General features: G+C 38.0%; 2 protein-coding genes across 3 annotated transcripts; both read right to left on the bottom strand.

The window, feature by feature from the left end:
- Window positions 1-432: 432 nt before the first annotated feature.
- LOC122842897 (T-box transcription factor T-like) lies at window positions 433-6,172 on the bottom strand. Of its 2 annotated transcripts, XM_044137192.1 has the most exons (8): window positions 5,950-6,172; window positions 5,601-5,865; window positions 3,544-3,678; window positions 3,259-3,320; window positions 3,130-3,191; window positions 2,868-3,044; window positions 2,381-2,513; window positions 433-703 (listed from the first exon to the last, which is right to left on the bottom strand). In XM_044137192.1, the coding sequence occupies exons 1-8, from the start codon at window positions 6,153-6,155 to the stop codon at window positions 433-435; spliced, it is 1,311 nt and encodes a 436-aa protein (XP_043993127.1). In that variant the 5' UTR covers window positions 6,156-6,172. The 2 variants fall into 2 exon arrangements, with proteins under 2 accessions (XP_043993127.1, XP_043993128.1); XM_044137193.1 differs by lacking the exon at window positions 2,868-3,044.
- Window positions 6,173-18,103: 11,931 nt separating this feature from the next.
- LOC122842900 (proline-rich protein 18-like) lies at window positions 18,104-20,763 on the bottom strand. The gene has a single exon (XM_044137196.1). It carries the CDS (start codon window positions 20,629-20,631, stop codon window positions 19,876-19,878), a length of 756 nt encoding a protein of 251 aa, XP_043993131.1. The 5' UTR covers window positions 20,632-20,763; the 3' UTR covers window positions 18,104-19,875.
- Window positions 20,764-23,366: the final 2,603 nt, after the last annotated feature.

The following is a 23,366-nucleotide window of genomic DNA, read 5'->3' as shown; positions in this document are numbered from 1 at the left end:
AAGAAAGAAAAACAACAAACAAAAGAAGTGTGTTCTATTATTAAATCACATCTTTTTAAAAGGCAACAAAAAACAAAGCAAAACAAAACATAGAAAACATTTATTTACAGAGCTTAAAAATGATTTCCCATTTACAGTATAAACATTCTTAATTCCTAATTCATATTATTTGAGCTTTATGAGTCCCTGCTCTAAATTTTTGCAGTTATGCTTAATATAAGCAGATCTAACAGATCAACTAATTTAAAAAAAAGCATGTTATTCTTTAGTAATAAACTGAGATTTGTTCAGAGGCTGATTCAAGCCTCTGCTTATTCTTCTTATAACACCGTGAAATACTCCACACAATTTGTTTAAAAAAGTTTATTCCTTCTTAAAGTAACAAGAGGTTACTCAAGAGAAGGTCTCAATCAATCCTCAGTGACCCTCTAATCAAAGGGATGGAGGCGTGACGGGGGTCCAAGCTGAGGACAGCCGGCCGTGGGGTGAAGCTTCATACTGGACAGCGTCCTGCACCTCTGTGGCAGAGCTGCTGTCATACATGGGAGAGACAGGGGGAGGCGCTGTGGCGGAGTGAGGCAAACTGGGATAGTGACTGGACGATCCTCGGAGAAACTGGGAGCCGAGGCAGCTGCTTAACCCCCCGTTCTGGGACACTGGAGTCAGCGGGGAGTTACTCACAGACCACAGGCTGGTGTACTGACTGGAAACACAAACACGCAGCAGCAGCTTCAGTTTCAGCATCAGATGAAACATTTTAATACAGCTGATGAAATCCTTTTTTTATTTTTTATCTCACTCTGATATATTATCAAATCTTATGGTCCAGATCTCTTTTTGTTTGTATATTTGTTTGGATATTTCATTTATTTACAATTTTGTAGACACAAACAAACGTTTTGAATGAAAAGAAGTTGTTAGAAAACAATATTGATTTATACGGCTGTTACCTCATCTCTAATAATATTACACATTTCATATTATTGTTTAAGTTCCGAAATTTTGTGCATTAAGGGTGAAAAGACAATTTTTTTACTTGCCTTTCATAGTCACACTGTTGTACCTGTTGTTGTTGCACCATGTATTACATTGTCTTGAACTGAAGTGGGCAGAGTAGCCTACTCAAAAATAACAGCACCACTTCAACACAGTTTTACTCAAGTAAAATTTAACCATCCAAGATATTACTTAAGTAAGACTAAAAACGTTTGGCAACTCAAGTATTGAGTAACTGATCGAAACATCATTTAGTATTTAAAAATACATCATCTGACATCAGAAAATATAAAGCTATGTGGAAATGTTGGTATTTTAAAGACTAAAATGAAAATAATTCAATTAACAAAATCAGGCAAAAGAAACATTTTTGAAAATTAGATCCATTCAATTAAAATAAAACTTATAAAACTTTATTAAAAATTGCAGCTATATATTTTTGTCTGGTGAATTTTAGATCTTGTCATGACAATCTGAACAATACAGGTCGGATTCTTTTCGAATGCGATCCAGGCCACCTGGGTATCCGATAGTATCCGATTCAAATGTGACCTAACGTCCAGGTCGCATTCATCCGACCTGATACTCGACAAATGTCTCTATTCTTCGTCTTGATACTCGCAAGCGGGAAGAAAAACAACAACCCTGACGGAATATAATGAGGATTAAGTTGTTAATATACTGGCTCCAGTCGGACAACAACTTCAAAATTGTAAGCTATGCTTCACCGTTAGCATCCATGTTTACTTCTGCAAAAACTGAGCACTTCTTTTCATGGCAGTTGGCAAAATACTGAGAACACTGACGTTATTGCGCCCTCTACTGCGGATGAGGGACACTTTCAGGTCGTTTGCCCATTCGCTCTGGAGAGAACACATACAAGTCGCACATATTTGAAAGTGTGAACGGCCACGGCAAAAAAAGTCAGATTTGACAAAAGATTCGAATTGGGTCATTTCAGGCTGCAGTGTGAACACATTCTGAACTTAAAGGTGAGTGAGCTTTGTGAAATATCCGTTAGTAACAGGATAATGTTATTTGTAGTTGTGAAATCTAAACATATTGCTACATATTTTAGAAATTTATTTTTCTATCAAAAAATACATTAAAGTTTGTGGTTATAGTATGCCATCGTGAGAATATTACACTGAAGTTTGTTGGTTCAAGGAGCATAAATAAAAAGTTTAGAAATATTTTTAAGCTTCATGTTTTTATTTTGTAGTTTTAACTAAAGCTGCACCGCTTGTACATAAATATTATTACTTATGTCATTTGTAACCATCATTGCATATATTTTTCTTTTTATTCATTTCCCTTTTCCCCTCTGACTTAGCTGGTTTATGTTTCAAAGTATAAATAAGGAAATAAAGATGGGGAGCCAGACCTTGAGTTGGCTGCACAGGTGGAGTTGTGGGTCATGGGCATCATGCTGGAGTGGGTCGGCATCTGCAGACTGGACCAGTTATCGTGGCTGGGGAGCATCGACAAGCAGGATGATGAGTTATCTGAATATCCGGCTGCAACACAAACCCCCCCCCACAGTTTTACTGGTTTCAGCTTCAGCTCAAAACAAAGAATATTTTATCTATAAGTTCAGTATGGTTTAGTTTTATAAACACCAGTTCAAGATAGCTGCTGTTTTTTCTTATTGATTAAATGTTTTATTTATTTCAGTTAACGAAAATGTTCTCTCAATTTCAATTCTTTGTTATTTTGTTAGTTTTAGTTAAGTATAATAACCTGAAGACACACATTTTACAGCTCTGCAGTTTCAAACACACAACGGTAGGAGGAGTGTGGACAATTCCTCGGCTCAGAAACATTTTGTTAAAGTTTCTTGTTAAGTACGTCTGGATGCAGGAGGGACTCACTGGGGGAGTTGGACCGATGGGCGTACGGGCTGCTGTAGGGCGCAGAGCGGTGGCTCCTCAAGCTGGAGTAACGCTCACAGCCATGGGAGGGTGACAGGGCGATGGGAGTCCCATACTGGCTGTGTGGACTGGTGGGGGGGCAGAGGGTTCCCGTGCCGTGAATAAACCAGCTACCCACTGGCTCCACAGAGAAGAGGATACATATTATTAACACTACAAAAAACTGAAAATATAAGTTAAAAACGTAATTTAAGAAGATTACACTGGGAGTAACCAGACTGGGGATTCTCATTAGCTTCTTCCCTCATGTCTTTGTGATCATTCCTGCAGAAAAGAGGGAATAGTTTGCATATTTTGCCTTTACATCAATATTCTTTAGTCTCATTCTTACCTTTCCTTTGCATCTAGAAAGGCCTTGGCAAAAGGGTTGTACTTTATTTTTAGAGCTGTTATCTGAAATTCAAGTGCATATGAAGCTCTTTACAAGCATTAACTAAAAGTGTGTTTTGTGCAAATACTGCTAGCATGATTTCTGATTTCTTCCAGTGACAGTTTTTGTTATATGAGATATGGCTGACCGCTCAGGGCACCACGGAAAAATAAAAAGGCAAAAATCAAGATACAAGAAACTGCTTCAAAAATATGGGATTAAAGCAAAACATGTATTTACACAAACCTCTTCATTTTGATATGCTGTTACTGCGATGAACTGCGTCTCTGGGAAGGAGTGGCTGGTGATCATCCTACGTGGGCCTCCAACCCTAACGATGTGGATACGTGGCTCGTATTTGTGCAAAGAATTTAACATAATCTTAAGAAAAGTGAACAAAGCAAATAGAAATTACTTTCGATTAAATCATCATTTATTCTTGTATTTCATTTTTTTTATTCTTGCATTTTAAAATGGAAAAGAGAAAGTATACTAAAGAAGTGAATTCTACGGACAAATTTTAGAATTGGTAAACTTTAAATCTAGCATATCAACTAGATGTAGCACATCAACTTGTAAATATAATGTTAAAACTGTTTCATTTCTTAAATTTATAACCAAACCAGCATAAGATGATTGGGCTGCTTATGTACATTGTATTGTGTGAAAATTAATGTAATAAATGTAAGAATGATGATAAAACTCATAAGAAGATTTCGGTCTTGAGGCAAAAAAATTTGATTTATATACACTATTGCCAAACTTAGCCGCAGTGCTAATGCTACAATTAAGATAAGCTACTGCTAAGGTTAAACTCGTTACCAAGCTGAGATTAGTAAAACTCAAAATCTATATTCAAATTTTGTGGTTTAAAAATTTTTAGCGTTGAAGCAAGAACTTAAGTTTGTACCCAGTACAGCAATAGTGCTAATGCTAAACTGAAACTTTCTTGCTAACACTTTAGTCAAACTGAGCTCAGTTCAGCAAGAATACTGCTTTCCTACTAGTTAACGACAGCATTAATACTAACACCAAACCTGCTAGCAAGCAAGCTTAGTGAAAGTTACAAATGTTAGTAAGACTGATTAGAGAAGTGTCTGTGTCAAAATTGATGGCAAGCTGGGCTTTGTAAAACTACAAGCTGCATCAAAAGTTGTTGTGATACAGCTCAGTAAATTATCTCAGTATGCTTTGCTGAGATAATTAAAGTTTTTATTCTGCTTTAGCTATCTTATGAACCCTGTTAATGCTAAGGTCAAACTTCCTAAGAAACCGAGCTTCTTCACCCTGAGGTAGAATAAAAACATCCATGGCAGAAACTGTGAAGGAAAAGCTTTTACTGCCACCTTGTTAGGCTTTGATAGAAGAGGGTAGCTTTATGAGTATTTCTGTAATGTTTTAGGCCTCTAAAGTAAAAAAAGAGCAAAGGTGATTTAATGGAAGAAACAAAAATAAACAAACACACAAATTAACAAACAAACAGAAAAATAATTGTAGCAAATCAATGAAACCTGCCTTCTTCTCTTTTAAATTCATATTTATACAATTATAATATATTTAATTAAGACTATACCTGCACTAAATACTGCAGCTGTGAAACTGCGTAATTATTGGTCAGGTGTATTGATTTGAGTTTGAAGGTTAGAAATAAAAAATCTAATTCTGGATTGATTAATTCAGAATTGCATTGTTGTTTATTAACTCTTAATTGTGCAGAATCTTATTTATAAAGTAAAAATAACAAAAACTATTGTGTATGTTTATATCTTCTTTTCTGATTCTTTTTAATTTTTATTTCCACTATTTACCTTACATAACAAATATTTTGAACATTTAAAAAAAATTAACCTATGAATGCCAAATTTTAACATTTCAAGTCCTTCTCTCTATATATTGTTTTTTTCTTTTTTCACAAAAAGTTCCACATTTGAATTCTTTTGGGAGTGATGGGTCATCCGATCCCAGCAGGTCAAAATTGTCAACATTTATTCTGGGATTAAAAAAGAAATTACAGCAAAAACTTTAGAAAGTCGTGAACAATGTGTTTTTGCCCTTTCCCTGCATGATAAAAGAAAAACATCACGAGTGGAAATCAATATAACAGAACATTTTGAAAACATGGCAAGAATAGAAATCAAATTGTAGTAATCAAAAATGTATTGTGCGAATCAGAGAAACATAAAAGTCTCCTTAATTTAACAAATAAAGAATGATTAAAAATGCTCAAATAAATCAATTATATCCAAATGGATAGATCAATTTAATTGATAAATTGCAACAGTTTGCTTCAGCTCCACGTTTACCTGACCTCCGCCGTTGAGCTTGTTGGTGAGTTTGACTTTGCTGAAGGAGACCGGAGCCTTCATCCAGTGAGCCCCGAAGTTTGGAGAGTCTGGGTGGATGTACACGCAGCTGGGGGTCTGGGGCTCGGGTTTACCTCCCGGCACCCACTCCCCGTTCACGTACTTCCACCTGTGGTTGTCCGCCGACACAAAGTCCAGCAAGAAGGAATACATGGCGTTTGGATCCAGTCCAGAGACGTTGACTTTCAGAACCGGGAACATGCGCCTTAAAGGAAAAACGACATAAATACTAGTAGAATAGTTTGATTGATTGATCTATCATCCATCCAGCCATCTATCTGAGGCTCACCTGCCGTTCTTTGTAACTATCATCTCGTTTGTGAGGTCCTTAAATTTTTGCCACAGCTCCCGTTCATCCAGTGACACTTTCAGGTCCCTCTCGGTGGGGTCTCCCTTCTCGCTGCCGGCCTGCAGCTCACTCTCCACCGCACTGAGGAGGTGGTCCACCCGGTACTGAGCGGCCTTGCTGGGACACTCACCAGCTCCAGTCGCCATCAGGTCAGACAGCTCCAGGTTTGACAATAGCTGCGACTTTATGAGGAAATATTTAATTACCTAAGCTGTTTTGTTTCCCAGGATGAGTTTCTGAATATATAGTCGGATGAGCGGCTCCATGGCTGGACAGCTGTTTGGGGCAGAGGTGGTTGGCTCGTCTCTCCTTTGATCTTTGCGGGCTTGTCGCTGATTGGCTGAGAGCAGCCATATTATTCAGGGCCCACAGGATGGCAGCGATTTGAATGAAGCTTTATTACATCGACCTGTAAATATTGACACTTAGATCAAAGCCACACCTGCAGCAGCCAGGCCACTGCAGGGCTGACCAGGGCCAGTCTTCAGCCGCACAAGGCCCGAAGTTAGCCCACTTTTATTCATTACTTCCTCAGCTTTTAGTTAGCATTAAAAATAGTTCTTAAGGAATAGTTCCTCTTTTAGCATGAGCGCAACCCTAAGCATACAGCTAACGCAACAATGGTTTAGATTAAAGCATAATCATTTTACAGAATAGTCCAATCAAAGACCAGAACTAACTACAACTGTGGGAGACATCTCTTTTCATCCCAAAATTATGCATTGCTTTGTGCAAAATACCAACCAATCACATTGCAGTTTGTAGTTGTAACCTGAAGATGCAAATATGTCAGCAGTGCACTATTTTTTGAGCGTAGGGACACGACTGTTTAGTCCAAGTGTCAAAGACTTGTTTTAAATCACCGGATAAGAAAGAGGGTGGAAAAAATCCTTCCACTGACCACAATAAAACATATGACATAATTTACTTCTGAGTAACACTGCAGTGTCATCCTCATAAATAACAACTGCGTTACCGTGGGGACCAGCAGAGGAAAAAACAGAAAACAAACATTAAAACCAGACATTAATGTAACGGCTACATGGCAGCCTCCATAGAGCTCTGAGCTGTTGTGTTGTGGCTGGTTTATGTTACTAACCAAACCTTGGACGTCCTGTTCATCCTGTCAGCAGAGCGAGTCTGTCTGTCTCTCTGTCCAACTGTCTGGACAGGAGTTCACAGCAGGCGTAAAACAAATACCACTCAGGTCAAACTCTGAAGTTTTGGGGCATTTTTTCAATTATGTTTCAGGCTAGTATGCAGCCAGTCTATGGAAAAGTAGATAATCCTACATTTAAAGTTATTGTATATTTGTCTCAAGTATCCTGCTCTCCTCAAGAATCTCCCTGATTATCCAAGCTGAATGTAAGAGTCCTCTGGTATTTTCTTCTCCACTACACACACAGCTCACTCGCAAATCAGGATTCCTGATCTCCCGGGGTTGTAAAGTTGTAAATGTGAGGGCTTTTATCTGTGGGTGGCAGATATTACGATTATTTATCATTTCCTAATCCATTAATCGTTTTGTCATCAGAAAAGAGACTCCTTTGTGTTGGAGGTGAAACCACAGTGTAAAAATCAAGGGTGTCATAACCAGTGCCATTTCAACAGTGCTGGTGTCTCAGTCGGCACCTGAGTCTTTTCCTTCAACACCATCACCCAACACCCCCACCATGAGCCAGCCCTCACATGTTTGCAGCATCATAAATGAACATTATTGATCTATTTCTACAGCGTCAGCCAAAACCAAGAGTGCTTTTATTAGGATTTTATGTCTTTAGATTTTATGACTGTTCAGGAAGAAAATAAGTAAAGTGTTAACTAAAAAAGTAGTATGGATTTTTATTATTTTTATCTTTATTCAGCCCTTAGCAATACTTTGTAGAATAAACTATTTAATTAATTAGCTTGGATTATAGCTATACCAGCAATATCATAAAGTTTTACTAAACATTTTTGTCTACTTTCTAGTGCAAATATCTTTATACACTTGAAATAAGATAAAACTAACTCACAAGTAGCTTTTGAGCAAGATAGAGTATGCTGTTTTAAGTAGGCAATGTCTTAATATTGATGTTAAAAAAGTGAGATTATTTCAACAAGACATTTTCTCAAGTTATAAAAAAAATGTTTATCAATATTAAGTACTAAGATAATTGCACAAGAAACTAGACCAAACATATTTAGCACAAGTTTGTGTTTTCGCTATGCATGACATATGGAAAGTTTGGTATGCTGTTTTATAACAGCTTGAAGTTCTCATCAGCTGTTTTAACTGGTCTTCATGATGCTGTTTGTTGGCTGATGTTTTCTGTAAAACCTCTCTGGCTGCTAAGGAAAGGAAAAGAGTAAAATATTTAATAGTTACAAAGACTAGAAAACACTGGATCTCTGAAACATTTTATTTAAACTCACAGAGGATTGAATGAAGGAATAAAGAAAAACTCAAACACCCATACCTGGAGCTCAACCCTGGATGACAATGATAAAGGGAGCAGAGCGACTGAACTGTCCAACAGTTTTTAGTACACACCTGGGATAAGTAATATGCCTGCATGCCAGCTGGCTTTGACCAACATGTTTGTCTTCTCCAGCGCTCCTTCCAGCTCTTCCCTGTTTGCCTTTGGTCCATCTTCACACAGAAGTGAGAGAAGAGAGGACTCCACTAGCTTGCCCATATCTCTGCTCAGAAACATAACCCATTCTCTTATGCCTTTTCTAAAATGATCTTTCTATTTAGTAAATATTTTGGGTCAAGCAAAAATAAATGCATAAAAAGTATTCCAAAACCGTGAACACTGACCTTAACTGAGGTGCATAAGGTCTGCAAGGCTTCAGTCACTGGTTTGGGTTTGTGTAACCTCCTAGATAAATTGTTGATTGTCCCTCTGGGAGTTATTTTTCAGATGGAAAGGCCTACTACTTTAACATATTTTCTTCCTTTGTGGATAATGACTCACAACAGTTAACTTGAGTTACAAAGACTTAGAAGTGTATTTGTAACCCTTTCCAGACTGAAACGTGAATATGTTTGATTCTCATATTTTCTTGAATTTCATTACATTGGGGCAGCAGGTGTTGCTCTTTTAGATATTTTTAACTTATCATCAGACAAATCATATTTAAGTTTGCTTACTTAGTGCTAAGTCAGTTTAAAAACTCTGTATTTGTATTTACTCATATTATCTTTGTCTGATATTGCAATTTTCTTTGATGATCTGAAACACTTAAGTGTGACAAAAAAGTTTAACAGAATAAATCTGCAAGTGGGCAAGCACTTTTTCACAGTGCTGTATTACTTGTAATTAGCAAGTGACATAAAGCACGTCTCTTACTAAACACAAGATTGAAATATTTCTGTTTTTTACATTTAGTTTGGGGTTTGAGCCTTTCCCAGTCTGCAGCAACCTGGCTAACTTGATTTCTGTGATGTGTGTCACCTGTGCACACAATTTGTTGTGTTGTTAAGATATTCTTAACAGTGTGCTACTTCTCAAGAGCAGCCATAGTCGTGCCCGACAACACAGCACACTCGGGTGACAACACACTTTGCCTGCTGGGTGCAAACTTGCTTCAGGGAGGACTCTGTAGCGAGGCGCGTTTACTCACCAGACAGCTGCAGCAGACCTGTTCAAACCCCATCAGCTGCAGACAACACAGGACGACATGTGTTTCCACATGTTCAATACTAATGCTAACACTTAGCCTTAAATTGTAGACTGGTATGGAAAAAACTGCCTTCAAATATAGCTAGCTAGCTTAAGTAACTATCTTAAATCTTCCTCTCATTGAAGTTTGTGTGAATAGACATGGTGTGTTCTAGTCTAATCTCATTTCGCAGACCTGTAAAGCACAGTTGTGAAATTCAACACATTAAAATGACTATGACCAGATGGCCACGAAGATAGCAAATTACTGCACCAAGTGTCCCATAAATCATCCCAGCTAATATTGAGCAAATAAAACCCGGGCAGGTGGGATGAATTGGCTTGTTATTTAAAAGCCCAACCAGGGGATTCGCAAACTCTCCATTTGACTTCATCTCTAATTGCTTTTATTTTCGGTATTTCTCATGGATGTGGGGAATGTGCTTATGGTACAGCCGGACGGTAGAGGCAGGAGAGGCCGCCGTCTCGTCATGTTTGTTTGTGGGGTCAATGGGATTTCACACCGAGAAGTTGCCAGATCAGCTCTTCTTTTCTTTTTTTTTTTACATTTCTTTTCTTGCCTTAAATTTGACATGCAGGTTCATAGCTCATAGAGATTTCTCACTAAAAAGTTCATGTTATAAAAACAAAAGACGTTTACCCTTACAAATTCACAACGTATGAAGTCCCATTACGATTTAACACCTATTTTTCAATTGAGGAAGCAACAGCTATACAACAATAATAACAAAATTAAATCCCATACAAATAAATATGTGATCAGGTGAATCCTTTGGGGATTTTTCCAGGTGAGTCCCATTGGAAGGAGACTCAGGTGCTGTTCTTGGTTGAATGGGAACATCTTCGATCCCTCCCAGAATGAGCAGGAAAGTGAGACTGGAGGAAGGTATGGATTGGATTCGCTTGAATCTTTAAAAATTTCTTTGTATGAAAAGCAACTGGGTGGAGGTGAATTGGGAAGACGATGGTAGATGTTGGTTGGGTGGAAAAGTCTGTATAGCCACCATCAGAAATCAACTTCAGTGGGTTGTAACATCAGTTTATTTATTTTGCCTAACTTCATAAGTGAAAATTCACATTATTAGGATGAACACATTAAATGTTTTCCCTCCTGTGTCAAACTGCCCCAGCGTGCCCATGTGGTTAAGTCATGAGCTGCAGAGCTGCAGCTTTCAGAAATCCTTTATTTGAGAGACAGTCGGAGTAGGACAGAGACAGAAAGTTGTGGGAATCAAGATTTTAAAGCGACCCTCTCTTGTTTCAGGGGCTGGGAAACAGAGCCCACAGAACAAATGAGAAGTAAACACGCAGCCACAGGAAGCCATTTACTGCAGCAGGGGCCAATTAGGCCCCAGCAGGTGTTCTGGACTGGGTCCTCTTTGGTCCTGCCTTACCTCCGTCTGGCAGAGCGCCGACCCAGGCTGAGGAAACAACGGGCAGTTTCATTTGCTCAGCAATTTGAAGCAAAGTATTCCTACAGGAGGGCCCCTAAAATCCTTTATTATACCCCCTTTGTCCTCTGCCCCACCCCCTCCAAGTGCAAGTCATTAGAGAAGACAATTACATCCTCCTTATGAAGCTTGACTTTTACAGGAGGGGAATATAAGACAGGATCTCTCTCATGGAAGACCCCCGGAGCGTATTGCTGTCTTCACACCCAGACAGAAGTGAGACGAGACGGTCAAAATCAAAGTCAATCCTTAGGGAAGAGAGAGCAGACACAACAGGGGCTGAAATTAACATCCATGAAGAACCTAAATGATACTGTCTCTTACAAACAAATGGCCCTCCAGCTGTTTATTACATCTTCATGCGCTGTTCTTCTTGAACTAAATAAACAAACCTTGACTATTGCCAATTAGCTTGGGGATCATTTATTTGATTTAATTATAATAGCAATTTTAAAATGTATATCCTTTTGTCAATTCGAAAATACTTGAGTAACCCCAAAGGGAGATTGAAAGTTGTTGTAACTCAAATTATTTAAGATTCTTCAGAGTTGTTGTTGGAGATGGTGATAGGTGTTGGCAGGAAGAATCTCCTGTAGCTTTCAGTTTTACAGTGACTTTGAAGAAGCCTCTGACTGAAGACACCGGTTTTCCTACAAAGTCTCATTAAGACGATGCTCAGGGATGTGAAAACATCAAATGTAATTTTATTTCCATGAAATAAATTGAACTGAAATTAGTCTGACTAGTTGTTTCTTATTGAAAAAAAAATTCCCCCATTTTATTGATTCATTTTTACAGTTTTTATCAGTTTCTCTTTAGTCCAGTGATTACTTTAGTCAACTTGCAAATAAAAAAAATGACATAAAATATTCTTCTTTCATATTTTTCAAAGCTGTATATCATAAAAGCCATACTGTTTCGTTCATTTGGCAGCTTGATCCTGCTGTGAAAACGGTGAGGGGCCAATTGTATGGCTACAGAGAAGAATCTCTGCTGCCCCCTTGTGTTCATTCCGTCAAAGAGCGACCATAAAGCCCCAATCCAATAACGTTCAGTTACATTTCCACCATATGGTGTCCCCAAAGTTTATTTAAATGGACCAAAATGTGGGCACAGATGGAGAACACGCAGCTACGAACTGAACTTAATCTGCATTTGGTCCAAGAGTCTCTCAGTTATTGTCCTTCTATAAGTTTACTGTGTTTTCTGCATCTTTAAGATAAATTTAAAAGATGTTTGTGGGACAAGGGACCATTATCTCATTTATGACTCAGTGTAACAATGTCTCACTGAGATGTAACTGTATTGCTAAAAGAAACAAAAAATCTAGCGAGACTGAATTAAGTAACAACAAATTGATTTTCTCAATGTCACAATGAGCAACCAACAGCCTAAAAATAAACTTGACAATTTAAGGATTGAACTGTATTAGTTGTGTCTTTGTGTTTGCTGCATATTACCTTTGTGAGGAGAGAGCAAGTCTTAGGTCGTGTATCTTCAAACATTCCTCCAGGTGGCGCAGGAGGACTGGAAACGTCAGCTGAAGACAGCTAGAAAAAGAAAAAGAAAGTAAACAGTGGAAACAGAGATGAGTATGAGCAGACATACTGTTGAAACCAAAAGTTTACATACATTAAATCAAAAGACACTTTTGTTTTTTTATTTTTTACTCACTGTCTGAAGTTGAATCAGACTAACTTCTCTTGTTTTTAGGTTGGTTAGAATTAACAACATTATTTCTATTTGGTAAATGCCTCAATAATGAGAGAATTTATTTCTTAAAACATGGTTTTTCTTTTTTGATAATGATTTGAAAGTCAAAAAAAGAAAAAAAAAAAAGAAGAGAGAACTGTGGAGCTGCACACTTCTGGTTCATCTTTGCTGATAATTTCCAGATGCTTAAAGGTGCCTCATCCCTCTGTTCAAAAAGTTATATGCAAGTACAGACATGATGGGAATGTCCAACCATCATGATGTTCAGGAAGGAGACAGGTTCTGCGTCCCACAGAATAACTTGTTTTGGTCCAAAATGTGCAAATTGACCCTAAAACAGAACATAAAGCCCTAGTGAAGATGCTGCTGATGACATCAAGCTGATGTCATCATCCACAGTGAAACGTTTCCTGTACCGACACGGGCTGATAGGCCACTCAACAAGAAAGAAGCATTTACTTCAAAAGAAACATAAAAATGAACACAGGAATAAAAATCTTCATTTTTGGAGACTTGTCCTCCCGACCCCACTGAGGGACAAGGGTGAACAGAAAATGGATGGCTGGATATGGCCAATGGGTTCCATTTTGGTTTTATCAGACCAAAGTGGAACCCTTTGGCCATATCCATCCATCCATTTGATGCAAGTAGAAATACTTTTGATAATTTTAACCAAAAGCAAGAGAAGCTTGGTCTGGTTTAACTTCAGATGGTGGGGAAAAAAGGCAAATTTGTATTTTTATTTAGTGTATGCAAATTTCTGGTTTCAGCTTTAAGCACAGATTACAGATCAGAGGATCTTAAAATTATACTATGGAGATCAGTAAATGCAGACTTCTTGCTTCATTATTCGGCCATTCCTGTAGACTATGAGGTGCTTCAAATATACCTGCTCCGGCTGTATTTTTAATAAGCTGCTTTGAAAGAGCAGCTTGGGATGTGTAGTCGGAAAACGGCTATGAAGTGTCAGTATTTGGGGATTTGGGCTGCTATCTTGAATTGGCCTCATTCTCTGTCTCCAGGGTCCATCTGTGCTTTCATTAGCTGTCTATCAAAAGACGCTGTTGAAGAGAGAAAAAAGAAAAAAAAAAAAATCAGGAACCCATCTTGTTCTTTTTTGGTAATCCCTCTCGTCAGCCAAGAGCATCCTCCCACACCGCAGCTATCTTCAGTTTTTGCAATGAACAAAAAAAAGACAAAAATAAAGGCAGGAGGAGTGAGTCCACCTACTCTCCCACAGAGCTACCATCCTACTACCTGATCCCCAACACACCTCAGATTTTAGAAGCAAAAAATGACTTCAGAAACAGCAAGGAAGGAAAGAAGCAGCAGATGCAGTGACTGGCAAAAGTATTCATACTCTTGGAATATTTTCACATTTTATCATTTCACAACCACAAAAGCAAGTAAATTTAATTAAAATGTGATGTAATAAACTGTACATCTTTGTAAAAAAAAATTAACAGCAATATTTTTGGTTCATTTTGCCCAACATAAAGACAAATAAATGTGGCTGTTCATGTTTCAAAGTCATGTTTTCACCATGTTATATGAACATTTCGAACAGGTCAGACGTCCAAACTAAATATTTAATTCACCAACAAAATATTTAGTACTTAGAGGTATTTTGCTCACAAACTAAATATTTAATTTGGAGTTTACATAGAGATCTGAAGCACTTTTATTTTCATAATCCACTTCTGCTTATCTGTAAGCCAAATTTCATATTACCGTAACTAAATATGTAGTTTGAACCTAAACATTTAGAAACCTAAATGTTTAGTTAGCTAAATCTAAATGTAAACATTTAGAGATCTAAATGTTTAATTAGCTAGCTAAATATTTAGCTTGCTAAATATTTTCAGCCAACACGATGGAATGCTTTAGAGTTTAGACCAATGTTTCCTGAACTCTTCCATTTTCTAACTCACAAATTAAAATATTGGAGGCTTGTAACTCTCACTCTTAACTCAAAAACTAAATATTTCATTTGGAGTTTACATAAAGATCCGCAAAACTTTTATTTTCATATTCCACTTCCACCAATTTTCATATTAATTAAATATTTAGTTTGTAGCTAAATTTTTAGCTACAGGCTAAATATTTAGCTAGAAATCTAAATGTTTAATTAGATAGCTAAATATTTAGCTTGCTAAATATTGTCCAGAGCTAAGATGGAATGGTTAGACCAATGTTTCCTGAACTCTTCCAGTTTCTAACCCACAGATTAAAAAATTGGACACTTGTGACCCTGACTCACAACTAAATATTTAATTTGGAGTTTACAAAGAGATAACTGAACACCAAACCAAATATCAAAATATACAACATGGTGCTTTAATTTACTTGAAAGTCCTGTTTTGAATTCTTTTCAACATTTCTGAAATGCAAACACTTTCTCGTTATCATTGCTGGTATTTAGGTTAATTTCTGACCCCAGTTCTATACATTTTGGGTCTGGATCTGAATGTTTTGAACTGGTTCAGATCACAAGTGACAAGCTAATTCCCAAGAGTCGATGACCACAGCTTTTAAGATGTGGCTCTGCTTCAACACATCTGACTCAAATATTTATGTCATTAGCAGGACTCTGTGGTACTGGATCAGGGACGCATGTAAAAGTTACAGAATGCTGACCCAGGAGGACAGGAGTTTGACAACTCTGGTTCAAAATAAAAATGGTCTAGTTAAAGACCATTTTAACTAGCTCTGGTCTGATTTAGTTCAGACTAGATTCTGAACTACACCAGTTCAGAATCTGGAAGGCTAATTAAGCTTTTATTTTTGCAAAGAAGAAAGTGCTTAAATTTTCTTCTAGACATGCAAAGTGGTAGAGATCTAATCCAAATGATTTACATCTGCATCTTCTGTGAATGGTGGTTCTAAAACCCTTCAGATTGAAGACAAGTCGAATATCAATACATGGCGCAAATTTTACATTTTTATTGTTACTGAAAATCCCAGTAAAGTACATGGAAACTTGTGAATCTAGCATGATTAAATGTGAACACTTTTACAGCGCTGTAAAAAGCTAATATAGATAAAAGTTGTATGAAACAGGTTAATTCTTCTTTTAATGATCCATAAATGAAGACGAGTCATGGTTCTGATTTCTATTGGAAGACTCTGCTCTCTCATGCCGCTCTGTCCTTGAGAAATTTCTCTGTCACGGAACATTACAGAGCTTTTTGGGCCAGGTCCCTGCAGAAAACATTCATTTCTTTCCTTTCTCATAAAGGTGCCGCTGGTTTAACAGTTCAGTTGCCACAAACAGAAATACTATCACTTCTAGGGCAAGAAGGACTGGCAGTTCTCTTCTTAGTGCTGCAAAGTGTTAACGATGAGGCGGAGGCAGGACCCATCTGTTCTTCTCTCTGACACTATAAATCAGCTCCAGATAATGTTGCTGTGTCACTGACCTAGAAAGTGATCTTAGGGCTGAGGAGGATTACAGCGATTTCCTTTTCATTTGTTATCCAAAAAAGGATTTGAATTGCAGACAAAAAGTAGCAATAAAAGCACAAGAAAATGATGAAAACAACTGTAAAAGTAAGAAAATGAACAGATTGTTGCTTGCTCCTTGCTGCTGAGATAGTAAAGCCGCCCATAGAGAAACAGAGTCATGAATAGCTTGGCTTCAGGCTTAAATCAGTCCAACAGACAAGGCTGCAATTGAAAAGACACAATAGACAAGGAGATTACATAACTTTTGGTCAACAAGCCAGATGATGATATCTGTACAGGAGCCACTGAGGACCAAACAGGCCCTCGTACAGACTGGTTCGGTCCTGATATGATCCGAGTCTGAACCCATGTGGAGCATCTGTCCTGCAAGTTGCTTTGATTGTAACAAGGTGTTTACTGTGTGGACATGCATGAGACAGAAAGTGAAGTATTACACTGGACCACATTGTGACAAACTTTGTGGCAATGTCTGAATATTTACAGTACTGCTTTCCAAAACTGTTGGTGAAGAACAGAAAATTCCAGTTGCCAATGAGCAGAGTTTGTTTCCAAAACCAGCAGGTCGTTCCTATGCATCTAAAATACAGGGAATCGACTGGAATCTCATGGAAAAATGCAATCAGATTTCATCCTTGAGTAAAAACCATGTTGATGCTACTGCCATTTTTTTTATATTCAAAGAAATCAACTAGGCAAATGTTACCTGAGGATTAATGTGAATGTTTTTCATACAACTTTGGTAATTATCAATAACAAAACCCTGGATGGATTGACCAGAGTGATAAAATGGTCAATATTATTGAATTTTCAATAGTTTAATGGGTTTTATTAATACATTCTGGTCCTTTAAGAACATTCAGATCTTGGATAGGGCCCAAAATGACAGAGTTTGACACCCCATTCTAGTCATGATGGGTTTTTTTTTGGCAATCCAAGTTTCAAGCAGCTGACCCAAATTGTCCAGGTCAGATGAAATCAAAGTAGTAAGGATGTTCAAGATCAACCCAGGAGCCACCGAGGCGTTGGTCGATGTTGAAAACATTGAGAGTGTGAAGACTGAGAAAGGAAAATCGCCACTAAAACAATCACCTTCAAGCATCTGCTGCCAAATGGGACAAACTCAGTGCACTTCAACAGAAAATGTTTCATAACCAGAAGAGATAAAGATTCATCTTGTTGATAAGATAACTTTCTCAAGGAGCCAAGGTGAGAGTTTACCAACTAGCAAGCATGATAGAGGAAGCATTATGATATCAGTCGATTAGCTTCTTGTACTGTTGGTGCGTTGCACAAAGTAGGTGGATTAAGAAAGAGCCACTATTTCTAAATTATTCAACTTTACATCATATAAACAACTAGTCAGTTCAAAGAATTTAAGCCAGAAGCTTATTAGTGGTTACCAAAAGTTTTCCTACAAATTTCCTACAGATATTTGGTCAAATATTAGTCAGGTGTGGTTAATATAATTGAGCAAATTTTGAGCTCCTGTGGAAACACTTGATCAAGCTGCAGTCTGTCATTTGTTTTCTGTCCATCTCCCAGTCGAGAAGAGCTCAAATTAATCGATAAAATCTCAAGATTCTGAATAAAAATCCAGATTTTATGGAAGCATTTACAACACAACAATGTAACTCATTCATTCTGATTGTTTCAAACAAACCACAGATGACAGAAACACCTTGTTACCCAGTTACAGAAAGTGCCCGAATGAACTTCCAGTTGAATGTAATTATTGTTTGGTGATCTAATATGCACAAACACACAGGATAAGGTGAAATTAATCAATACAGAAGCGCAAAGGTCCTTCTATAACTTTATTTCTCTTCCACTGTGACATTGACTGTATTTCATTTCCTGATCAGCTGTTTTTCCCTGAGTAAACACTTCCAGGGTAAAAACAAAGTTATTGCAGAAAACAATGGAGAACATCAAGGCTGCAAAATACCTAACTCTAAAAAAAGAGATACAGGAAATAATAAAGTGTCATTCTTGTACAAACATTAGTGGCATGTTTAGTTTGATGTATCGACATATTTTGGAGGTAATTTCCTGCAGGAATGGTGCACCTGGGAACGCATGCAGCACTCATTGGTCAACCCTGCTTAACAGGAAATCTAAGAAGCTTAAAACGCTAATGCCCAAATGGCTCTAGGTAGCTGCACGGCAGAAACAAAGAGCCTTTATGAAAATGCTGTCTGGGAAACAGCGACAAGAACAGACCTAAAGACCACAAATCAGCAAGAGAACAATACACAAGAAGAAACTAATAAATCTAAGCAATTTAATATGGCCAGTTTGTATAAGAACTTTTTTTTTTTACGTCAAAATGAATACAAAATTTCAGCTGATAAAATATTTGACCGTATCAATATTTTGTGATAAGGGTGAATTCAGGTAAATTGGGGCACTTTTTTTCTTTGTAATCAAATTTAACAATGAACCTATAATGTGTTTTATAGCTTTGAGTTCTTCAGTTTGTGAGAAAAGTTAAGTATGTTATTTTATGAAAGCATGGCTCTCTGCTTTTATCATAACTGAGACAAAATTATATTTGACACGTTTAGCAAATTGGCACAATTTAACTGTAACTGTGATACTTATTATGAATGCTCACCAGTTTGTTAAATAAAAATAGTAAACCATATTTGCGTTGATCTGTCACTAAAATGGTCAAAGTTTTACAAGCTCTGTAAAGCGCTGATATAATTACCAACAGCTTGACTCTTTTCTCATAACTTTAGATAAATGTAAATTCTGTTAAATAAATAAATTCATTTGAAAATATGATCCAGTCTTCCTTGCTCTTTCTTTTCTCTACCTACCACGACAACCCACATAATAAACTTTTACTGCGTTCAAAAATGTGTAAATTTAAATCTTTATATCAGATCTTATGTGCTGACAACAGTGATATATTTCGTTTAGAACGTCTCAATTTACCATGTCATTTGGTAAAATGGGACAAAAAGGTACTAATTTAGAAAATATATTTTACCGACTAAAAGGGGTTTCGTTTTGATGCTCAGATCATACATTTTTTCCTGTCCCATTTTTCCTGAATTCACCACATCACTGATTGATCAAGTGAACCCAATTAGCAGAAGATAAAAACCAAAGAATCCGCGCTGGGTTTCAGTCAGTCTGTGCTTGAGTCGCTGATGTTCTCCAGCAGTTTATTGTTCTCCAACAAAAGGAGAAGAGCGCTTTGGCTGCCTCCGCTGACCTCAGCCAATCCACAGACGCCCACTGGAAATAAATCCGTGTGCAAAGAGAAACTGAGAAGAAAGTGAGAGCAAAATGGCATCTGAACTTGAACCAAGACGATTTAAAAAGAAAAAAAAACGTGAAAGAACGTGACTCTTCTAAACCTGAACTGTATTATTGAATGTTTCTTATCTAAAAGTAATCTGCCCTTTGTGGCATTTTAAACTTAGTGACATCTTTTTAAATCCTGACATCCTCTTAGAGTAGATCTCCTTCACTTGTCTGAAGTCTTGTAAATAAAACGAATTAGTCCGTCATGCCTTTCTTCCAACTTAATAATAATGATAAAGATTTGAAGTCAGGTGTCAGCAGCCTTTGAGGTGCGGAAGTGCTGAAAGTTTGTCTGCTTTCACCAAAGCAGCTGCATTTTCCACTCCTTTCAGCCACTCTTTGCATTTCCTCACAACGGTCTCATCCACATCCCCGTCCTCATCCTCGTACTCCACATCATCGTACTTGTATTGATCGTTCAGCAGAGATATTTTAACAATGGCGGTAATGTCCTGCTGTTCCGCGCTGTCCGTCTTGCCGCCCGGAGCGCAGCACTTGGACGCTCCGTGCGCCTTTTTGGACGGAAAAACTCGCCGGTGCCGAAAGTCCGCGGAGGCGCAGCACTTCTGCTGCTTGGCCATCATCTGCTTCTCCAGGTTCCGCTTTTTAATAACTAGAATGGCTTCAGGAGTGAGGCTGAGCGAGAACTGGATCTCCTTCTTTGTTTCCTCTTTCCCACTGAGATGTCTGGCGGAGTCCATTGAGCTGGAGCGCCTTATTCCCAAGGATGGCTCCTGCGGTTTGGGCACCGACAGCCAGGAGGACTTTCCCTGAGTCTCTTGCCCTGAACTGGGCTTCTGAGCTTGGCTTTTATTCTTCTCCGGCTGCGATCTTCGCCCCAGATTCCGCAGGTTTGCTGATGCCCAGGAACTGGGCTGTTTTCCCTTTTCGGATCCAGATTTGCCGGCTTGTGCAGCCTGAGAGTGGTCTGCGTTGCCCTTCTTTTTCCCAAATAGTTCCCTGCCAGGAGAGGAGATCCGCTGTTGGAGGCTGATCGGAGGAAAAGGCATCTTTACGGTCAGAAATAATGAAGAAAATCAAGACATAAAAAGCAGCGAGTGTATCCTGAAAAGCCCAGCGCAGAGCGAATACAGGCGCTCTGTAGGCATTATTACCGGAGCGGTGGTGCACCTGTTGTCCACACACGCTCGAGTAACACACACACAAAGACACACACACATCCTGGCTCTTTTATTGTGGATCTGGTGGAGGAGGGCGTGGCCAAGAGGCGAGCCAAACAAAGAAACGGAAAACCTAATTACGTCATTTAAGTTTTTTTAGGGCCTTCCCTAAAACAATGAATCACATCAACCTCCTGATGGTCACACTGTTCATATAATACACTGTTTCTATTTATTCTCCCTTTTTGGGGATAATGCAAAGTTGTGCTTGAAACAATCTCATGTAGAATAATTCATCTGTTTGTATTTGTAATTTTAACACTTAGGCTATCTCAATCTTAAATTTCTCAGATTGCAAAATGACATAAAACACTCTCTAATTTTAATGTCAAATAATCAAGTTAATTTAGACCAGAGATAAGATTCAAGCTACCTAAAAAAAAAAACAAAAGAAAATAAAGAAACCTTTTTTTGTCAAATCTATTTTAGATTATTCAACTCTAACAGCTGCATTGCACAGTTTTTTTTTTTTTTTTACATTGCTTTCATCTTGCAGTCCCCATTGACTGGACATGCAAATAAGCAGTAATTGTATCCAAGTTATTGAATTGGATGGCGGCACCATTTCTGGATCAATGGCAGAGAACCATGTCACCCTTATCAAAAACCACGGTTACCAATTCGCCGGACCATGATTGGTTTAGACTTAATGGACAGTTTTGACAAAATGAGTCATTTTTCCAACAGTTGTGGTTTGAATTTTCAAAGGACTTTTTAATGAGTTCAGAAGTGGTGTTTTTTTATTATTATAATTTTCCACATTTAAAGCAACATAAAATGTCTGATTGGAAACCTCAACAGGAGTTAATATGAAAAGTTATGAATATAAATCAATCTTTCAAAAATGTATATGTAAAGTTGAGTGGAAGAAAACGGACTAGACTTTATCTTTAAGACATACTCCATGTCTTAAAGACATTATGATTATGTAGGAAGGTAATTAAATATGGTGGTGGACCTGTGATGATGTGAACTAGCGTTCCTTTCTTAAAGCAACTGGTGACATCACAAACTCTTTAAAACCCCACAGCATTTTAGATAAAACTGAAAGCAGTTTCAGTTTCCCAAATTTACACAGAAACAAACTCCTTCTACCATGACCAACAGAGTTCTCAGATAGAAATCCTATAGAAAACCTGTGAGATGAAGAGCAGCAAGAACAGGACAGGCAGGATCTAGAGAGGCGTTTTGAAGAGGAATAGTCAAAGTTTATTGTGAAACATGAAGACAGGGAAGGGCTTTCAGGTTGAGATGATGTTACTGCACTCAAAGCTGAACTCCCTACTTCCTACAAATTGGTTTATGCATATAACTGTACTTTATATAAAGAAATGATTACACTTTAAATCTTTAAAATTTGTTTCTAAAAGCATGAACATGAAAATGAGTGACATTTTCTAATAATAAACTTGCAAGTTTGACCTTGTGTGATTAAAAGGATTTAAGGTTCTAACACATTTTCACGAAGACTTCCAGACTTTTCCAGGTTCAACTTTCAGACTTATTTTTTTTAATAGTAATCAGTGTTTAAACATGCAACCTGAAAGAAAGGATAAGGAAAGAGGAAGGACACAAGGGAAGCAAACAAGAGGAGGAATAAAGGGTACAAGTTAAAAAGATGAGAGGAAAGAAGGAGGTAAGCACAAGATTAAGAAAGGACAGAGGGAAAAGGGAAGGACAATGACAAGGATTTTCCAGAATGTGAGACCCTGGTTCACTACATTGGAAGAGATTTAAATTTTGTTGGAAAAGTGTAACTGTAGCTCTGAGGTCTCCATTGATGCTACAATATCACTACTGAGAGCAACATAAGGGAAAAACTAACAAAAGTAACAAACAAATAAAAAATGACAAACACACAGGAGACTGGCCAAGTTATTTATTAATCTTTGCAAGAAGATTTGGAGCACTAATCTAAAGAGGAAGCACAGGCGTGTGGGCTCCCTCATCTCTGACATAACCGCAGATTAAAAACTGGAGGAAACAGCTGGGCCTGAAGCAGATTGCGGAGGTCAGAACGCTTCGCCCCCTTCAACCTCAAACTTTACAACAATCCAAAAATAGCAGGCAGATGAAAACAATCGCAAAGACACCCAACGTAGAATAATTTCATCCCTGAAATCACAATGACGGATTTTAGTGGATCCCTGCCAAATGAGAGGAGATTGCCTGAATGCAAACCGTTAGCGGCCGTGTGGGGGATTACAGAACGAGAAAAAGGAATGAAGTGAAGAATCGGATGTATCTGGAGAAGACGGCGTCTTCGTCGTGTTGAGCTGAAGAAACTGTTGGTCCAAAGGATTCCCATTTAACAAAAACCCACATCGGCATAATGTGAACATCTGCTCTAAAAAAAGAAAAAAAAAAAGAAATGGGGGTAGGCAGAGGCACTGCATCCTTCAGAGGAGGTTGTCAAGGCAACCACATCCTCAAAGGCTACATGCCAACGCAACAGAGGGAGTTGGGTTATTAGGTCATGTCAAAATCACAATGCTCAGGGAAGCGTAATTAACTGGGTCATCGCTGCATATGGCAGGAAATCACATCTGAAAGCAGAGAAAAAG

The sequence above is a fragment of the Gambusia affinis genome, linkage group LG13 (genome assembly GCF_019740435.1).
Source record: "Gambusia affinis linkage group LG13, SWU_Gaff_1.0, whole genome shotgun sequence".
Taxonomy (NCBI): Eukaryota; Metazoa; Chordata; class Actinopteri; order Cyprinodontiformes; family Poeciliidae; genus Gambusia; species Gambusia affinis.
This window is presented reverse-complemented; position numbering and strand designations above follow the sequence as displayed.